General features: G+C 50.8%; 7 protein-coding genes across 7 annotated transcripts; 1 reads left to right on the top strand and 6 right to left on the bottom strand.

Annotated features, from left to right (window-relative positions):
- Positions 1-1664: 1664 nt before the first annotated feature.
- On the bottom strand, positions 1665-2407 carry NCS57_00967100 (CFEM domain-containing protein; the record flags this gene model as incomplete). The annotated part of the gene is made up of 3 exons (XM_053059440.1): positions 1665-1970; positions 2030-2251; positions 2303-2407. 3 exons carry the CDS (start codon positions 2405-2407, stop codon positions 1665-1667), a joined length of 633 nt encoding a protein of 210 aa, XP_052911511.1.
- An 864-nt stretch (positions 2408-3271) lies between these two features.
- Positions 3272-4195, bottom strand: NCS57_00967000 (uncharacterized protein; the record flags this gene model as incomplete). Its single annotated transcript, XM_053059439.1, has 5 exons — positions 3272-3396; positions 3446-3627; positions 3678-3793; positions 3848-4068; positions 4120-4195. The coding sequence occupies 5 exons, from the start codon at positions 4193-4195 to the stop codon at positions 3272-3274; spliced, it is 720 nt and encodes a 239-aa protein (XP_052911510.1).
- A 750-nt stretch (positions 4196-4945) lies between these two features.
- On the bottom strand, positions 4946-7161 carry NCS57_00966900 (Ferric oxidoreductase domain-containing protein; the record flags this gene model as incomplete). Its single annotated transcript, XM_053059438.1, has 2 exons — positions 4946-6581; positions 6632-7161. The coding sequence occupies 2 exons, from the start codon at positions 7159-7161 to the stop codon at positions 4946-4948; spliced, it is 2166 nt and encodes a 721-aa protein (XP_052911509.1).
- Positions 7162-9690: 2529 nt separating this feature from the next.
- On the bottom strand, positions 9691-11025 carry NCS57_00966800 (MFS domain-containing protein; the record flags this gene model as incomplete). Its single annotated transcript, XM_053059437.1, has 1 exon — positions 9691-11025. One exon carries the CDS (start codon positions 11023-11025, stop codon positions 9691-9693), a length of 1335 nt encoding a protein of 444 aa, XP_052911508.1.
- Positions 11026-12713: 1688 nt separating this feature from the next.
- On the bottom strand, positions 12714-14135 carry NCS57_00966700 (uncharacterized protein; the record flags this gene model as incomplete). The annotated part of the gene is made up of 6 exons (XM_053059436.1): positions 12714-13092; positions 13141-13613; positions 13668-13735; positions 13787-13823; positions 13878-13897; positions 13952-14135. 6 exons carry the CDS (start codon positions 14133-14135, stop codon positions 12714-12716), a joined length of 1161 nt encoding a protein of 386 aa, XP_052911507.1.
- Positions 14136-15466: 1331 nt separating this feature from the next.
- Positions 15467-16634, bottom strand: NCS57_00966600 (uncharacterized protein; the record flags this gene model as incomplete). Its single annotated transcript, XM_053059435.1, has 5 exons — positions 15467-15600; positions 15650-15719; positions 15769-16091; positions 16140-16298; positions 16349-16634. 5 exons carry the CDS (start codon positions 16632-16634, stop codon positions 15467-15469), a joined length of 972 nt encoding a protein of 323 aa, XP_052911506.1.
- A 615-nt stretch (positions 16635-17249) lies between these two features.
- NCS57_00966500 (MFS domain-containing protein) lies at positions 17250-19072 on the top strand (the record flags this gene model as incomplete). Its single annotated transcript, XM_053059434.1, has 5 exons — positions 17250-17321; positions 17381-17655; positions 17703-18246; positions 18294-18681; positions 18735-19072. The coding sequence occupies 5 exons, from the start codon at positions 17250-17252 to the stop codon at positions 19070-19072; spliced, it is 1617 nt and encodes a 538-aa protein (XP_052911505.1).
- Positions 19073-19953: the final 881 nt, after the last annotated feature.

The raw sequence follows: 19953 nt of genomic DNA, 5'->3' as shown, positions 1-19953 counted from the left end.
TACTTTTCCCCGCGCGCCTCAACGACTCGCCCCCTCAACACCCAGACTCGACGCTAGTGGTTCCTAGCTCAGCTCATGGCACAACGTGTTTGGCTGGGTTTTATCGGGAACACCCATTTTCTTGGGACCATGACTCGTAGCGCGGGGTGATGACGCTGATGTCGTCGATCCCGCTTGCTCTGTTTGGGCGAAATCGCAAAAGATTGCGGGCTTCAGCTTTGCTTTGTTTAATGTGTCTCAGTCGCTTCACCGCTGTTTACAAAAACCAAAAAGAGAAACTCCTTCATTTCATTCCCACGAGCACGAGGAGGTTCAGTTTCAGAAGTTGAGGCTGACCTTGGGTTGGATCGCGCTCTGACTTGCAACGTGGTTAGGTCTTACATATTGCCCGTGCAGTAGCACAGAACTCTGAAGACGTCACGAGCCAGGCCTCGAAACAATGTAACCCGGAGGCTCTCGGACCACGAGCAAGGAAAGTCTCCAGCATCGCCGATTCGTTGATTGCGTCGGAGACGCGTTCCCCGACCCGAGCACGCGGTAACGCACCCGATGAACCGTCAAGTACCGCCTGACTAGCAAGGGGAACGGACCAGGACTGGTATGAATCTTATTTCGACTTGAAGAATTATTAATCAATGTGCTTCTCGTCTCATGAGGAAGCAGTGTCATGCACATTAGTAAAGAGCACGATTCGATCGCCGAATGTTCGAGTTGAGGCATTTAGACCTGGATCATGTGAAACCCTACCCAACTGCCGATTAGGGCAATTTTACACGGCGCCACCACTTAAAATAGCAGTAAGTGGTCTGGATGTGTTTAGCCTTGGTAGTCCACGAAGAGGATCTGAAACTACTCTTTCCATGGTCAAGTTCAAAATAATTCCCCGCGGCGCCGGGTGGCTCCCGGAGCTAAGAAGCTGAGTGTTGAATTTCGTCTGCAGCAGAACCAGTTGTCGTCCCTCGTACAGTCTAACCTCAATACAGACGCTGGCCACCCTGGTTGAGGCTCTTTTGGGTGGCTAGCCTGCATTCAAGTATCCTCTAGTTCTCGTGAGCCCTGTTTAGAAGGGGAGAAACTGTTAACTGATATCTGAGGCTTACCATTGGGTCCTCAGCGTTACAAGACTCGAGAGTCACCCTACTGTACTATCTTGACCAACCTTTTGACGGCACAGGGCGATGATCAGATGAAGACGTGCTCATACATGCCACAACCCTCCTGAGAGATTAAAATGCGTCCTATTATCAATATAGCAATGGTAGTTATTAAGAGCAATTTCTAATCTACACGTACAACCTCAAAATCGATACCGAAATTCTCCCTCAACATGCACTCCTACTGGGCAAGGTCAAGCAAGTAACTCCCGTGGAGCTTCACGTCCATCAATCTCCGGTGCTTGCAAACGTTGAGCCGTTGTAGCTGACAACCCCCCCTTGCCTACATCCTGGATTTCTTGCGTAGGTGTGACAGGAGGGGCCTTCTCTCGTGTTCTGAGCCACAGAGTTGCCGCAAGACAAGCCATTCCGACAACACCAAAGGATACTCCAACACCAATGCCAGCCTTGGCGCCCGTAGTAAGCCCCTGGCCTGACTGATTGCTGTTTGGCACTGGGGTTCTAGCCGGGGTTGGGGTTGGGGTCGATTTTTGTGTCCCTGTGGACGTGCTACTCGTTGTCGAGCTTGTCGATTCCGTTTCGCTTTCTGATGAGCTGGTAGAACTCGTCGAGGATTTCGGCGTTGGCGTAGGCGTTCGTCTTGGGGTCGAGCTTGAAGTTGAAGTTGAAGTTTCGCTCGAGGTTGAACTCGAGGTTGTTGGTGTTGGGGTTCGTCTCGGTGTTGACCTCAGTGGGGTTAATCTTGGCGCCAGCTTTTGCATCGATATCATGGTCGTTGGTATTAAAGCCTTTTCGACCAGGACTCGAGCCAAGATGTTGGATACTTCCGTTCTTGAAGTCTGCACGGTAACGTCGCTTATCGCAATCTTCGACGAGGCAGAAACAACGACGGCAGTTGAAGCATCCTCCTCTACTAAAGACTTGACACTCTCCTGGTCCTTTTGCGTGCTAGGTACCCCGTCGCACTGATCTCTCCAAGCATTCTGAACTTTGTTGATCTCGTTGGCATCACACAACACGATGAGACAAGGTGCGATTGCAGGGCCGTGCTTTGTTCGGAAGTCGGGATCGCATAGACATGTAATGTGAGGCAGGTCGCAGCCGGAGTTGGGTACATGTTCTTTGATGCAATTTACCTGGAAGAAGATGTGAGTAGCGGCTTCTGAGCTTGGGATCGGGTTACGTACTGCGCAATCTGGCATTTGGACCGCCCCAACACCTCCATTATCACTGCCGTTCTCCAAAGCCAAGATCCCAGTCAGCGAAAACAGCACAAGCGATAGAGTCCGCATGTTGAGAGTAAAGATGAAGAATGTAGGTAACGATGATGGGATTTTTGAGAGACAAGAAGGAGGCTCTGTTTATTGAGGGGAGGATTTTCCTAAAATCCCTGCATTCCTCTGCTGTCAGGCGTCCTGGCAGGCGGATTACAGGAGGCATGTGAGGAACGCCATGGGCCGCAAAGCGTAAGAAGACAGTTCTGGGCCCCGATTGTGGCAGATCTAGTCATAAAGCCATCGACGCCCTACATAAGCATAAATCATGTTGTGATCGGTTATTGGCCCGCTTCCAATGCCAAGTCGCCGATAAGATGAGTTTCCTTGGTGGCTTCACGATCAGGCTCCCGAGCCAAGGCCATGCGCAAGGCTTTTTCATTGCCCTTGATCATGTTGTTGATCCCGAGGCAACCGTTTGAATGACATTCGAGCAGATCACCGTTTCGGTTCTGGATTCGGGACGTGCCATAGTCTCTGTGCCAGTGGCAGAGTTGAAGAGAGGGCGGCCTGGTTGTTGATTTCGAGAAACGTGTTTTGCAGGGAAATGGGCCGCTGATCTGATAGCATCGAACAATAGGAGACCAAGCGCACCGTGTGAGACAAGATGGATGGGGCACACATTAAAATCATGGGCGCGTGGCTGACACCAAACATGACTGGCGATGCTGGTCGTTGTCTCGAACCGGCAGCCTGAAGGGTCCAGGAGGCGCCGCCACTAATCGTTTAAAATTGAGAGTTTCATAGAATGAGACAAAACACTTTCAATTCAGCCTTGTTTGTTCAGCCTAGGTGACCTGTCACTTTCGCCCCACGGGGTGATCAGCCTCAGTTTCTGCATCTGCAATCCCCCCTTTAACTTTTTCCTCCTGGACATCATGGCTACAGTGTATTAAAAGCCTTGACGGCAGCCTCGGCTGTGACATGGGCGCTCGCAGGGTTCGCACCCGTCACGATATGACCATCAGTGTGGGTGAAGGCATCCCAGGGACCTGGAGGAGATATGTCTAGGGGCTTGTTAGAAGATTATTGCAAGACTTTATCGCCAAGACTCACAAGTGGCACCGGCATCTGCCGCAGCAGCCTCGATGGTGGGTCTATGCCAGCTCTTGATGGTGTCCAGGACACCCTCTTCCTCCTCGCCCTTGGTGGTGAAACCTGTCACTTTCTTGCCGGCGATGATGGACTTTCCAGTTCGAGGGTCAATGGTGTTGGGGAAGATGGCACCGCCGTGACAGCTGGAATGGCCATTAGATACTGGGTCATACAGCGTCAGGGATAACCGTACACAGCGCATACAATACCTCCATCGACGTAGATCTTGGATGCAATCGATTGAAGACCCGAGGCTTCCGGGTAGTCAATCAAAGACGCGTGACCAGCCGAGGCGAAGAATAAGCCGTACTAAGTCCATCAAGTCAGCATAAACGGATAAAAATACTTTGCAGAAATACTCACATCTTCAGCATGAATATCGCTGGGTCTCAACAATTTGTCAACCTTGGATCGGAACTCGCTATCGTGATCCTCCCAAACCTCACGGTCCTTTTCCGGCAGCCAGTCTTTGGTGGTTGAGAGCCAGTCGGGTTGACAGGTGCCCGTTTCAGAGACCAGATCAGTCTCGAAGCCTGCTTCCTTGAAGACATTGAAGGGATGGAGGGCTTCGGTAATAAAGAGTCCTGTCTGCGGTCAGCGAGTGACGGCGGATGCTCGGAGAAGGGTTCTGCTACCAGTCTCTTTGCCTCCCTCGTACAGAGGGGCGTGAGCGGATGTGATGGCGATGAGAGCCTTCTTTGGAGGAGCCATATTGCGATTCTGGTGTTAAATAAGCTTATTTTGGATGAGAGCTGGTGAGGAAACATCTGGCATCCGGCCTGTCCGCGACGCTGGAGTTATACTTGTGCGAGCGGTGACGATCGGAACCAACCGTCTGATAACCATGCGCAATTACGTTTGTGAAAGCCAATGAGCAGTCGAACGTATCCAGCTAAATAGAATAGCCTTCGACCTTCAGCTCAATCACAGGAGAGATTGGTTTCTCCAACTGCCGATCGACAGTAGTTGAAAGTTTGGTGCTATCGCGCGGCATTCCCCAATCCCCTTGACATGCGTAAGGTGCTTTTTAGGTATTTGTGGACCTGTTTCCCCACCTTCGTCTCAGTACAAGATGGCAACTAGGAATCGCCTTAGAAAGAGTTGTAACTTGAGGACTTTGCCTCTCAGCTAAAATAGGTATGATAGCAAGTATCGTGCATTTTAGCCATTTTGATTGGATCCTTACCCCCCCCCCCCCCCCCAGTACGCAAAAAGCACCTTACGCATTTCAAGGGGATGGGTATGCCAGCTGGTTCTGACATCATTTCCAAAGTTCCCACCGTGTGTTCCGGTGCCATGTGCCGATAAGTGTGTCTTTCGCTGATGTGGATGACGGCCTTGGTTGGAGACGTCATTGATGATAAGAAGAAGGGCCGCCAATATCACGTCTGCTCGTAACAATGATCCAAGGTTTTATTACTTCCAGCGAAGTCTCCATCTTATACTTATACTCTAATTCTACTAAGAGAAAGACTCCTCGACATAGCGAACCTTCGCTCCATGCCGAGCCAAGCCAGCACACGCGTATCGAGCCTCGTCGCACATGGCATGGGGACCGCATACAACCACTATAGTTCCACCAGGAGTGTTCTCCAACTCGTCGGATAGTACCTGCCTGATGTTCATCCGCGACCCGATCGTCACATGAGATTCGACATGGCCCCAGTTGGTTTCGTCACCCTTCTCTCCGTCCTTAGAATCGCCCACAATCATGCTCTTTACGGCATCTACCAGGCCTCTGTCCTTGATACCCCAGTACAGTTTGGTGGTTCCGAGGGGGCGGGCGAACATGGACAAGGAACTGTTGAGAGCGGGAAGGATACCAGTGATTCCAACGCCGCCAGCAATGCAGAGAACGTTAGGATACTCGGTGGTCGGGGTGAAGGCGTTGGTGCTTCCATGGCCATATGAGCCCTCGATAAGCACCGGAATTCCGCCTTCAGTGTTGGCCTTGACTGCAATTTTCTTGGTCAGGCCAGACTGAGCTCGGATGAAAAGGGTGATGCCAGGCCGAGTATGAACAGTACGGATGGCAATGACATCTCTATTTGCAGTGACATTCCCAGTCTCTTTAGAGTCCGGGTCCATCGCTGTTGGACCCTCAGTCTCGGACTGCGATCGAGCGCTCGAGTTCGAATCAATGATGTTGTTGCTGAGTTGACCGACACTGCACTTGACAACGGAGAATGGGTGGTTCTCCCAGACGCGCCAGGTGAGAGTTGGGAAGTAGATGTAGCAGTGGCCATGGCAGTCGACTTCTGGGATATCAAGGCGGATGTACTGGTCGCCTTCGATGCGTGTAATGTGAGCTCTCTTGATGCCATGGTGGGATACTCGGAGAACACGCAAAAGTCTCTCGTATCCCCAAAGAGCAATCGCGATCAGCAGCCAGATCTCGAAACCGCTCGAGTCTTCGTACAAGTACCAAATGTGATACCAAGAGGCGACGATAGCCAAAACAGCAAGGCAAATGTGCGCGATGAGGAAGATTTCGTAGAGGATCTTTCGCACGCAAAGGAGAGAGAATGGCCAAAAGAGACAGAAGGCGAGGGTACCGACAATACCCCAGTACCAGTAAGGGTATGTGACAGCTTCGGCGTGAGAGTCAGACTCAACCATCATCTGAAGCCACAGAAGCGAGTGGACCACAACCTGGATGATAGAAATCATAGCAATCCATCGATGAAGCAGAAGAAATGTCGAGTGGGACCAATTAGTCAACCAAAGCAATAAACTGTTTCTTCCAGCGAAGAGAATGAGAAGTGGCAGGTTGGCAAAAGCGATGACACCGGCACGGTTACCGATCTGACGCATCAACTCGTATCGACGATCCGGAAAGTAGCCGTTGGGTTGAAAGTTGGGGTACCCTTCGAATACGGCCAAGGTGTTGATGGCAATGATGTACATGATGAACAAAGCCTGGCCTCGCGTTGGAACTATTCCGAGACCCAGAACAGGAGCACTGTGCTTCTTGCCAAAAGCCGGAGGGTTGATGAGGTAGGCGTATAACTTGCTTCGAAGACGTTCGGGGATCCAGACGAAGCGAAGAAAGGAAAAGGCAATCGGGATGATGACACACGAGAGGAATACCACAAGCCTGCCCCAAGTTAGCCATCGATCAGCCCCCAATAGCCAGTTCGAACTCACGAATACTTGGATTCATTCTTCCCACTGGCCTGGTACGCCTTGACAGCGTTCAGAAAGCCGATGTATACATCCTCCGTAGTCGCAATAGTCCGGTTGACAACGGTCTCGGCGAGATCAAGAGGCTGGGGAGGCTTCTTGGGATCGATCTGCGCCAAGGCTTCCTCGTATGTATAACGAAGGACAACGCCATCCTCAGCAATGAGCTTGGTCTCCCAAAAGTTGGCAATCTTGTAGGTCTCGATACTCTTGTCGCAGTAACTGTGAATGCACCAGGCAACCGTCGTCAGATAAGCCGTGTCGTTGGCCATACAAGCTCCCGAGGGGAAAGCCAGAGCCATCTCTTCGGCACTCAGGCCTTCGAATTCGGGGCATTGCAGGGCAGTTGGGCCGGCGAATTGGCAGGCCTGAGCACAGGGAACTGGGTAGGGATCTCTGCCATATCCTTCGAGGAGTGCAGTGGCGGTTGCACCAGGAAGCGACAGGATGGACAGCGCAACCGCCGCCGCCGCAGGAAGTGAAGGATAAATCATCGTGGCTCCTGGACACTGATGATGTTTCAGGGCCAGATGAAAGAAAAAGAAGTGGATGGAGGTGTATCCAGAAGCTAATCGACTCCCAGGTGTCCGGACGATCAGACGAGGGGAGCTATGTGAATCTTATATAAGGCCAGGCCTAATTAACCCGCCCAAGTGGAAGCAATCACCCACTCAAGAACAATCTATTACCCAGCGTTGAAAGTTCATCACCGCGACTGACCCTAACCTCCACCAACTCTGACTAGCCAGCCTTGAACCCCACGATGCATTGACAATGGAGTCCGTGGCCCGCCGATCCGTAAAAGCTGGCCCGCATGAACCCCCATCTTGTAACTGCAGCGATCCAGGACAAGAAATCCAACGACTACCGGCCAAGACGGGTCGTTCGGTTATAAAAAGCGAAAGAACGCCGATTCGCTGGCATCTCCTGGTTACTGCCGTCGGCTGCGGCGGTGATCGGCGTCTGCGGTGTAGTTCCTTGGCTCTCGTTATCAATCTCATCTCTACAGTCCACATTTAGCCTCGGCCTCCTACGTCTGCCACGCCTTGAACCCTGCCTAGTTGAAAACTTTTTCATCAAGCTTAACCTTGGTCCAACAGGAGCCCCGTAGCACTAGCCCAGGTACGGGCGACATCCACATGGCCGTCTCCTCCCCATGACGAGACAGGAAGCTGGTGATGGTCATCTACGTGGGATGCCGTAGCATTAGCAGCTGGGCTGTGTAACTTGGCATTACCCTCTGTTTCGTTGCGGCTCGGGCAGGGGGCGGAAGAGGATAGTGTGCAGGAACTAGGACATCCAATCGCAAGGTTGGGAATGACAACATGTGCTGTGGTTTTATCCACTGTTATTTGTAATCCGCCTTTCTCAATTTTATGGTCCTGAGATGGGGTTAAGGCGAGGAGACACCAAGAGATCGCCGGGAGTTATATGCCGAGCAGGGATGTACATGGATGGAGATTCAGAGCAGATCATCACAAAGAGCCGCGAGCATGGTGTTGGCTAGCTTGGCATATGGGCAAATTGTCAGTCAAATAATCACGAACGTGCAAGACATTCATGTATCTACTTACCTTAGGTATTAGACAGAGACGAAGGTCTCGAGCATTTACAATGGCGACAAAAACCAACAGAAAGAGCGGAGAAAAAGAGAGAAAAGCTCTCTTCGCGATGTAACACCGTTAAACCTTACTGGGATTAAGGCAATAGGGTCCAGTCCCACTCAGGTCGTTGATCATCATGCTGGTGGTGATGGTGTTCCGCCAATCTGATCCGTCCCTCACTATCTTATCGATCAGCAGCATCCACAGGCCGAGGGTCCCGCGGGTTCCGTACAAAAGGTAAATAATTGGGACTGTCGAGATATTGAAAGAGTAATACTGACTAATGACGACAGATACAAAGCGCGAATTCATCTGAACACTTTCCAGAGCTCCCATGGATCAATACTTCACAGCTATCCAATGCTTCTTGTGAACATCCTTTGATCACAACGCCAAGCCAGATTGTCGATCTTCACCAGGCATAAATGCTACAGCCAATTGCATGATCCGCCATCTTGGCCTAATAATTAAAACGCTCTCAGAACATCCTAGAATACGAGGTCGGACCAACGGACCTGTTGAGAATTATTTCCACGCTCATATTGGACACTTGGGGGCGGGTCCGTGAGTGGAGGCCTTCGCCAACAACTGTGATTGAGAGGCAAAACCACGGTCATCCAAACGGGAAAATGATAAGCAAGGATGATCAGCTAATGCTTGAAAATGCGGGATATCGGTTAGTATGACTGATTATAGCGCTTCGAAGGAGGCTGTGCAACGCGGGAAACGTGGTTCGTTAGATCTCCTGCCATGGAGAGCAGGCCTTCAAGTTTGATACAGCCGACTGCAACAGTGAAGCGTGGCAATCACCAATGCCTCGGTATGGGCGATGTACAAACACAGGACGCATGGGCCACACGTTGGTACCGTTTTAAATGGTGATTCCGAGACTCGCCTCCTTGAAAATGTACCCAAGCACGGATGATGACAAGAGCTGTTCCTGTTCAGACACAACGAGATGCCTACATCATCATCGGGATGATAGATTGGGTAAAGTTTTTCGAATTAGATGAATACTATGACTTCCCCTCTAAATAAAGGCGATGATAACGATATATTTATCGTAATGTCTCCATAAAGACCACGTCAGTGAGCAGCATCTTCAGGGTAACAAGACACCAAGTACGGGACATGAAGAATTACCCTAAGCCTTCGTATCTTAACATTGTAGCTTGAACAGTCGAAATCCGTGTGGCTTTTTAGTGTCACACTAACATAGGCACTGTGTACATGAGTCTGCAGATTTATCATTCTCTATTTTTGTAACTTCACAAAAAGAACACCTCTTCACCGATCTGTAGCTGTTGCTGGCTCACCATCCTTCCTCCCTGACCGTATTGGCATTGAACTTTTCAGAATCCTTTTCTCTATTCCAATTCCATGAAGATCCCCTGACACATTTCCTAGAAGTTGTAGTTCTTATGCCTTGACCCTAACCTTTGCGCCGTAGATCGACACACGAATGGCGGCATAGCCCAACCCAGAAAGACATATAGGCACACCACCAAACGTCCACAAGTTGTGCCAATGCAAAGTGTTGCCATTGCCGCTTAGAATAGCTCCACCACTTGGGCCACTGATGAGAACACCCAGAGCAATGATGGCATAGCCCATACCGATTCGGGTTCCCAGTCTAGACTTGTCCTTGGTCAGGACCGCAAGACAAATTGGCGGAAGCCCAATAAGAGCGCCACTCATGAAACCAGAGAGTATGGCCAGAACAATAACAGCGCCCTTGGAGTGAACGGCCATCATGCAGAGCATTAGGGCTCCAGAGACGCAAGAAAACGGCGCCAGAAGGTTGAAAGGGCCGATCTTGTCGGCAAGCTTGTTGGGTATAGTGCGGCCGAACACTGATGCAGCGTTAAAGATGGGGACGAGGTAAAATGCGAGAGAGTCGTCTGTGATGTGTTCTGCCGCGGCGTAGTAGGATAGGTAAAAGAAGATGACGAAAAGTCCCATGTAGGCGAGCAGCGAGTTGAGGACAAAGGCCATGTAGCTGATGTCGGTGAAGGCGGTCATGTCGACCATGGCTCTGATCTTTGGGGGTTGGACTCGAAGTCTCATGGTAACAATGGGTATCAAGAGGGTACCCAAAACGATGAAGCCGATGACGCGAGTAGCCCAGGGGAACCCAATCTCGCCGATGAGCCGATAGAGAACGATGGGATAGATGACTCCACCCAGGGCGGATCCAGACGCAGCAATTCCCAAGGCAGTCCCCATCCTTGTGCTGAAGTATTGAGGTATGATGGCGACGCAGGGGACAAACAGACACCCGGCCCCAATGCCTATGACGAAGCCTTGGGCCAGTAGAACTTGCCAGAGGGAATCGCAGAGACTGAGCATCATGTGGCCAAAGACGACCATGAAGCTGCCTACGAGAAGAAGAGTTCGCAGGTAGCCACGGTCGAAGACGGGACCAACGAATATTCCAACAAACAGCAGTAAAAAGGCAGCGATCGATCCGACCCAGGATATCTCCGAGGAACTCGCATCGAAGAGCTCTCCAGACTCGTAGTATGTTTGATAGGCTCCGAAGGTGTTGAGAATCCCCCAAGTGTTGAAGTAGAGCATGAAACTTCCAAGGACGTTCAACCAGGCTCTGGGGCCACCATTCGGAGGAGGGCTGGGCGCTCCAACAGGCTTGAGGGAGAGCCCATCGGAGTCTTGTGGGGCTGTATCTCGGGGCATTTTTTCTTCAGGCCCAGGAGATAGAATTGAGGAGTGGTTCGTCGTTAGATTGTTCATCATCTTGATTGTCGTTCGACTTGGATTTTCAGGAGCTTCTTGTGATGACTTTCGTCTGATCGATGGCATACTCATCTACCCCATTTCTTTGGCGCCTTTCCTGTTCCTATCTATATACACCAGAGCATCGGGGCTTTATCATGTCTTTCTCGGTTCTAGGCGGTGTTTTACTAGTTAGCGTACTCTACAAGCATTCTCTCGCCGAGCCTTAAAGCCGGGACATATCCCGTAGTCTGTAGTAGATCTGCGCTCGGTTGATGACGGGATTTTAGCTCGGATCTCCGTCTCGCCGCGCGGTGAATTGTTGGTCGAGCCTGACAAGCCAATCAGCACTCAGCGATCTCCAACTCGGAGCATCGCAGAGCCAAGTGAAATGAAGACAAGTCCCGACACGGCCTCGGCGTATGGCATTTACAAAAGATATGACGACTTCCCTGCGATCGATGGTCCACCTTGCCGGCCATGTGTCTCAGAGTTAGTATGCTAACAGATTTAGATAGTTCAAGCAAAAAGAAAGGACGTAATTCTTTCTGAATCGTGATTCCGCCCGGGCTCGAACCGGGGACCTTCTCGGTGTTAACGAGATGCCATGACCAGCTAGACCACGGAACCGAGGCTATTTTGTTGGATGGAAACCCGCCGAGAGTATGGGGCTCATGTCCTGTGAGAATGGCCTTCCAAAACCGCTGCGCTTCTTATTAAATCGCCGTCGGAAATACTGCTCATCGTTACTATAAGTTCTAAGTGGCAATTTAGTAACGTATGTCTCACCAGAGCGTGAGTAAGTCAGTAGATCTGGACTTCGAGTCATGACGACTGAGTAGTCCCTCACGATAGCAGCCAACGCTTGCTTTAGCACAGCATCCCAAAAGGATGATTATAACGCGGAAGTCGAGATTAGTTCTAATATTAGCTATGGGTATGCGCTCTACCATTTGATAATTTTACTTGCGTTGTAATCTGGAGACGAGGGCCAGTCGCCAGCAACTCGATCCCAAAGACTTGAAATGGTAAATGAGGCTGTTGATTTGGGATGCTTACAAGCTCATTTGTATCTACTCTTGATTGGGCTTCAAATGCCCCTTGGCAGCTCACCTCCAGGCGATTGGCATAGAAAATCATGTCAGGTCGGTTTATCTGGCCAAAAGCCCAATGTTGAACAATAAAGCCTCCTGCCATGGTTTTCGATGCCTGGTTCGGCAAGGACAAGACTTAGATTTTGATTAAGAAAGTCATTTTCCCATGGGTGACTGCTGTTGAATCAGTCATTACATCAGTTAGCTGAACCTCTTCACAGACGAAACACCAACTGGCCAATGTTTGTTAAGAAACGGGTTATCTCAAGCTGTCGCAGCCCTCCGCTTTCTATCCCATGTATTAAGATTGCAAGATTATGTGCATCAAGCAACACTAGCCCTGGCGGGGCACTGTGTCAAGGCCTTAAAGTCTTTGACGGGGCGTGTCGCAGTGCCAGCTCTAGAACGTCGGCTCTCAAATTATCTTAGGCAAAACATAACACACTTCAGTTAACCATCTGTTAACCCTTGATGAAGCCTTATAGGGTTATCGGCACAATATGGCTTGTAATTGACAGAGGTGTACTGGAAGAAAAAGGCCGGGTCATTTGCCCTGTCAGAATAACTACTGCGTGTCTAATAATACAGTAACTCGGCATACAGAATGGAACCTGATTAATTCTCATCATACTGTCGAACTTCGACCGTTCGGTAAATGCGGGTATCATCAATACTCGGCCGAAACCCTCCCGCGCTATCTCCAGCTGCACTATTACACTCAGAGTTGTCCTCGCCTCCACGGACCTTGGTGGTGACGTAAGACTTTCCAGGTGGAATGAGGCCGTTCTCGTCGCTGTCCGTCTCGTCCTTGAAATGGCCACTCGTTGTGCGGGTATGGGTCGTGTTGCGTGACTTTTTCTGCGAGCTCATCATCTCGAATTGTGACTTGGAGTTGGTCGAGTAGCCTGGTTTGTCTTTATGGAGGATGGATTTCCAAAGCATGGGCATAAAGGGGAAGCAGGCGCATACGACTCCGATGCCACACTCGGCGATGCTGGGATGTGTTAGTACCGAATATGCGGTCACAGCAGAGGCCACTCACCCTGTCAGGTTGATTTGCACAAAGACATAAGTCTGGTCAGCACTCTCTCCGTCCTTGATAATGAAAACCAGTCGCACAAGACCAAAGATGCAGGCGATCCCTCCCACTCCAAAGACGGCAGCAATCTTAAGTTTCGCCCAGAGTCCCACTTGAAGCTTCTTTGTCAAAGGGCATGGCAGGAGCAGGACGACGATATCACTCAAAAGACTGATGACATTGTCAGTGAGGATGAGAACTCTCTGGTTGAAGCATTGGCCATCAGTGTCGGGATGCCAGAACTTGTGCACCGGTCGGCAGATGAGTGTCTTGAGAGCCATCATCACGATGTAGTAGATGGCCATGATACCGAGGAAGCCGTATATCCACTTGACGTAAGTCTTGTAAGGAGAAAAGATTCTAGCGAGGAAGAGGAGAATGGCGGCTTTGATGGCAAAGACTGTTGGGCCATAATTAACCATGGTGGCGTAGACGGTCTGCGTTGGTGTTAATGGGGACTTGGGAATATCATCGAGTCAACACCCCCGTACCTGATTGTACTTGACCAACAGCTCCTCGGGGACATCCCATTGATGTAAGCCGCCGCCATACTTTAGCACTGAAGACGGTTAGGTCTAGAGATACAGTGCGAAGGCCAAGAGATGCTTACTCATTAGACAGATGATGCAGTATCCCATGAACCCGATCTTGTCAATGTTAGAAACCCACATCGTTCAAGGTACAAGTAAGCCAGGACTTACGTATCCGATGATGCAAGCAACTATAAACCAGGTTAGCATCTATATTAACCAATATCAGCAACGTCAAAACATACTGTCATCTGCCTGAAGCCTCATGGACAGCCTATATCGGGCGAATAGCCGCAGAAAGACGAATATCGTGCATACGGGTATGGCAATCGAATTGGAGATGATGCAAATGTAATACATCTCTCGGTCGGGATTCTCAAAATTCGATTCGTGGCCCGGAGGCGGATCCATGGCCGCCTTCTCAGACATGGCTGCTGTCGATCGCTCTCAAAGAGCTTCCAGGGAATGAATGGCGAACTGAAGCTGACACACAGATAAAGAGCCAACAGATGAAGAATTAGAGAGGCAGAATTTACCAGCTGGATGGGACATGTAAGAAGTGGTTTGTTGGTCCATGCCAGTCTGCACGGCTAGACTTGGCGTACCACGTTGATTCTTTGGTGACATATTTTTCACGTGGGTCGTCACCCCTTTCACATCAGGATCTTCAGGCAACCGATTGCATGGTTCTAGGAACTTGTGAACATACCATCACTGTACATCAAACGAGACAGTGTGGAGTTTTGCAACTGTGGATATGGGGGGAAAGAGAGAACTGGCCAGGTCCCTGATGGATCCCCTTGAGGCAGATGTTGGCTACAAGGGTACGACGAGGATATGGCTGACAAGTTGACTCATGGCACCATCTCGCCGCTCCTTATGCAACCGAAAAATGGCTTTCCGTTCTCGAGAGGAATCAAGTCCCGGCTTGGCTTCGGCTCATGTCTCTCTGTTGGACGCTTCTGGCGATATGCAGCATCTGGACAAGGGGAAGCGACCTATCCACAACTGCCGTTACGAAAATTATCTACGAGTTACTCCGCTGCCGTCCAAGGTTGCACTCGTCCGCGGCAGAATTATCATCTTGCCGCGGAAACCCCAGAGAACAAGGGAAAGCGAAAGGATTTACGCACTAATGCGGGATACGGGGGATCAACTTCGCCAGGGAGCGAACTCACTGACCATTAAACTCCACCAGAGACAAAAGGCTTGCTGCAGACAACATCTCATCAAGTTGCTTTTACGTTTCTTTAGCAAGATCCCTGGACCCGGCTGAGCAGGGGGGTGTCTGGTTAGCGTGAGGACATTAATGAGGCCGCTTTGATCTTCGGCCCGAGGCACGATTGCCGCCAGTAGCTCCCTTTAATGGTGCGTTTTTGGTCTGTGGGATTTTTGCGGGGGTGTCGCTTTAAGGATGGTGTTGTGGTCTGGGGTCCAGTCGCGGAATTCATGTGTTTGTGGATTTGGTGATGGATTTGGCATGTGATGTTTACTCGAATTTCTAAAGGTGATTCTCGTTTTTGCTTTGGGTGGAATTTGCAGTATGCCTTGATGTTTAGCATTGCAGACGCCCGTCAAGATACTACCGATATTACCTGCGCTCTGTGGTATATGACAGATTTCAGATGATAACACCCTCGATTTTAATATTCACATTCCACGTCAATAAACATTGGGTAGGCATTCGCTGTATTCCACATGCTACACAACCCAGCCCTACTCCAAAGACTGTTCCAGCCATCGATCTATACTGTATTCATCTAAAAGATGGCCTGCGCATTAGGCGGCGAAGAGATTCCACCCTGCATGTTAAAAGGCGACGAAGACACAAAGAAGGTCCAACGATTGAGTTGCTTGCATATCTCAGCTAGCCGCTCCAGATCAAATAGTTCACCTGCATCTCGTCAGCTTCTACAAAGCAGCTTGATAGGCTAACAGCTTACCGATGGGCATTCCCCATCCTGCGAGCATGTACTCGTGCATCAAGATGGTTCCTGGAGGTGGGGGATACACCTGTACGTTGGTCAGCTTCAGATCTGCCATCTTGCACTGCATGACGAACCTCCCAGCTGATGGCATCGCCGGCCACAGCTGCAAACCCCGTATTCCACACCCACTTGAGCACGTCCAAGGTTCCCTCGACACCTGCATGCTGAGGGTTCGTGGAGGATGCATATGCCTTCTTGGCTTCGACATCCATGTCCTGCTCCCACTCTTTGATGACGCCGGTGCGGACAAAGAGGATGTCGCCTCGTTGAAAGGTGATGTTGCACTCTTTGGCAATCTCGAGCATGTCGGTTAGCTTGATGGCGTGGAGGGAAAAGGTTGTGTATTCGATGCCCTTCTTTTTGGCCCAGGAGGCATAGTCGATGAGGACACCACGGCCTGTGGTGGTCAGTATGTCTCACAGCAGTTGGCCAAAGAGGTACCAACCTGTAATACCCTCACGAGCCCAGTGCTGGATACCAATACGGCCATTAGAACGATCAAGAATCTCTTCTTTGGTCGTTCCGCCATAAAACACACGCTCCGAGCTTCCCTCTTCAATAGGTGTAGAAAAGTGTCGTAGACCATCCCACTGGCTACTCTGCTCTATCATAACATCAGCACCGCACAAGCCAAGTTCATGCAGGTCAACAAACGAGGATTCATAACGTAGATGTCATCAAACGCAACGCCACCCAAGATCGGCACAACCTTGAACTCACATGGCTGTCGGTTGAAGCAAGCGTACTCCAACTTGTTCAAGTCCCAGCCAAGGTTTACTCGGATACCAGTCTTGATCTGCTTTGCAGCTGCAGCCACCCTCTCAGGCGTAAGAAGCACAAGTCTCCCAAGACCCTCCTCGCGGCTGCCGGGTTCTCCCACCCACACGCGCTTGGGGTTTGGAAGCTCGTCCCAAGACTTTTCCATGTACGAAGGGTCCATGTTGCGCAGATAGATGAAAGATGAGTTTGAGGCTGATAAGTTGAGAGGGGCTTTCCCTCGTGGCGATTTACGAGGGCACTATGTAGTATTTCCCAATGCAGTCTCCTCAGTGGACACAGCTTCAGGTCAAGCCATCAGTCATAACATACCCGCATGTCATCGTCTGACCTGCCTCCTAGTGAGACAAGCCCAGTCCTAAAGCCCCCTCTTCGGTTGTCACGAAACAGGTAGCTGTGTTGGTCGGCGAGGAGGACTCGCGTGGGAGAAGGATCCATATAGACAGGCATGTGTGGGTGCTGCGGCAAAGCCATGGGAGACGCATCTAAAAACAGGCAGGATCTGCATAAGTATCTCTTTCCGCTTGGTCGACCGATGACACCCCAGCAGAAACAGGTGGGCCTGAGCAAGGCCAGGGTGAACCCAGCCAGCAACACAGGCGAGAGCAAGACAAGCCAAGTCAGTGCTCTCTGCCTTGCATCAAAGATTACTTCTTCACGCCCCGGGATTGCATTTTAATTACTGCTGCAGTTCCTTTTTCAATTTCTCCATCAAATCTCATTCTTCTCTTCCTTGTCTGTGCTTTTCCCCCCTACTGCCCGTCATATTGCGTCAATCATGCCCCAAACCGGGAACCAGACGAGTCTGTACAACAGGCTTGTCATTGCTTTTGTTGCTCTCGGAGGCACTGTAAGTTTGATGCTATTTCACGCGTCTTGCTTGACCTACTTGCTGAGACCAGCTTTTAGACGTATGGATATGCTGCTTCCATTATCGGCAGTACCATTGGCCAAAAGGGATGGTACAAGTTCTTTGACCTGCCTGAAGTGGGCGAGCCTGGCTACGACACAATCACAACGCCGGCTATCGCCACCGCCAATGGCCTCTTTGCAGCTGGAGGTGCCGTTGCCTGCCTCATTCTCATGTGGGCGTGCGATTACTTTGGCCGTCTACGAAGTATCCAGTTTGGCTGTGCTCTCGGTATTCTTGGCGGAGTGCTACAAGCCGGTGCTCAAAGTCTAGCGTAAGATTCCATCCTGTGATGACCGCGCAGCGCTGACTGTGATACAGCATGTTCCAAGCCGGACGATGGATCATGGGAATGTGTGTAGGTCTCATGGCAACAGTAACGCCCATGTACCTCTCCGAAATGTCGAGTCCCTATGCTCGCGGCTGGCTCGTCGGCCACCACGCCATCTTTCTCGTCTTTGGCTACATGCTCTCCTCGTGGATCGGCTTCGCCGTCTACTTTTCCGACAACCAAGACTTTGGATGGAGGTTTCCCCTGGCCATCCAGGTGGCGCCACCCGTGGTGCTCCTCCTGGGTTCCCCGTGGGTTCCACGATCTCCACGTTGGCTCATGTCCAAGGGTAACAAGGGTGAGGCTTGGACCGTGCTTGCTCGTCTTCGAAAGTCGCCCAATGACCCTGAGGATCTCGTCGCTAGGGAAGAGTACTACCAGATTGAGAAGCAGCTTCAGCTTGATGCTGAGAAGCTTGCTGCTTATGGTGGTAGCCCGTGGAAGGCTGTGCTGCAGAAGAAGAGTTACCGCAAGCGCATGATTATCGGGTTTCTTACACAGTGGGGTGCTGAGTTTGGTGGTCCTCTCATCATCGTGAGTAGAAGCCTTTCAGTCAAAGACGTCTAGCTGACTTGAGACAGAACAACTATGCAGTCATTCTCTATACCAGCCTGGGTCAGACTGGCTACATGCCTCTGCTCCTCTCGGCCCTCTGGCTGACCACTGCCGGGCTCATCTATAACCCCGGTGGTGCCTGGCTCCACGACAAGGTCAACTCGCGCCGCAAGATGTACATGACTGGCTTCGTCGGCATCATCATCACCACATCCATCTACTGTGCCATGATCTCCCAGTATGCCGGCACTGGCAACAAGGCAGGTAATGCGATTGGTGTCTTGTTCATGTTCCTGTACCTCGCCTTCCAGGGAACCTTCTGCAACACGACCATGTACCTGTACGTGTCGGAGATTTTCCCGACTGAAATTCGTTCGATCGGCATCGGTTTCTCCCTATTCGGCCAATTCGCCGGTGAGCAAAGCATCCAACAATGCAGTGGGACCCTGCTAACCATCCATCACAAGCCACCATCATCCTCCTTCAAACAGCACCCATTGGCTTTGCAGAAGTGGGTTGGAAGTACTTCCTCGTCGTCATCGTCTGGAGTGTTCTCTTCGTGCCTGCGATCTACTTCTTCTGGCCCGAGACCGCCCGGCTATCACTCGAGGAGATCGGAAAGCAGTTTGGCGACGAGGTTGCAGTGCATATCACCGATGCGACCGCTGAGGAGAGGGCGGCTGTGGATCAGCAGCTGACGCAGCACGAGATTGTCGAGACCAAGGACAATAAGGCGCTCGATACTACGGACATTGCAGAGGAGGTCCAGTCTAGTCGCAGCAGCGTTGCTGGGTCCAGGGTCTAAACGTTGCTCTTGTGGTTGACTGCTCAGTCATGTTATTAACAAGCGTTGATGCATTTACACAAGTGTCGGACCAAACTCATCACCGGTTGATGACTTGATATCCTATCTAGACACGCAAACAGCTATGGTACCATCAACTTAGATAGAATGAATGAAAGAATACGTACCAAGTTTGTCAAGATTTCAGTGACCCGCATTCATCTCCACAAATGGGCCCTCAGAGGATCATCTTGCATGCATAGTTCGACGCTCGGCCAAATGGCCATCATCGATCGCCACAAAAGGACATCGAATCCTTCAAAGACTCCAACGTTGTATTCCTCCAGCTTCCTGCCAAGTCACCAACTTGATCCTCATCCTCATTCTCCGCGGCAGTGGCACAACGTGTCGTACGGGACAGCCGCAAACGTTCCAGGGCTGACCTCCACCTTCTGCCGTCCCATCTCCACATATGCCGCATGATAATTCCCGTCAAGATCCTTTGGCGGCGGAAAGATTGCAGGGGGTCCTTGTCCATGTGGACAGCCCTTCATTCCTTCTTTCGTTTCCCTGCGCCATATCACCGGTTCTCTTACGAGTGAACGAGTTCGTTATATCCCCTGAGGATTGATTCTTGGCTTGCAGAAGCTGGGGTGAGCGAATGCGAGTTGGTTACGCAATGGCTTCTGTTTCTTGAAGCCCTTAGCAACTGCTCAGGTCTCACCACACAGCCACGTCCTTGTCGCCTCTGATCCAGATTTATGCACCACACACATCTGTGCACTGTACAGCAAAGCCCCTATGCACACCGGGAGGATCATGATCTTCAACCACAAGTTTCAAGATCCCTGTAAGCATAAGGGCGATCATGCCCCGTGGGTTGCCTCGGAAGTCGATTAGTC

Source organism: Fusarium keratoplasticum, chromosome 7 (assembly GCF_025433545.1).
Source record: "Fusarium keratoplasticum isolate Fu6.1 chromosome 7, whole genome shotgun sequence".
Classification (NCBI taxonomy): Eukaryota; Fungi; Ascomycota; class Sordariomycetes; order Hypocreales; family Nectriaceae; genus Fusarium; species Fusarium keratoplasticum.
This window is presented reverse-complemented; position numbering and strand designations above follow the sequence as displayed.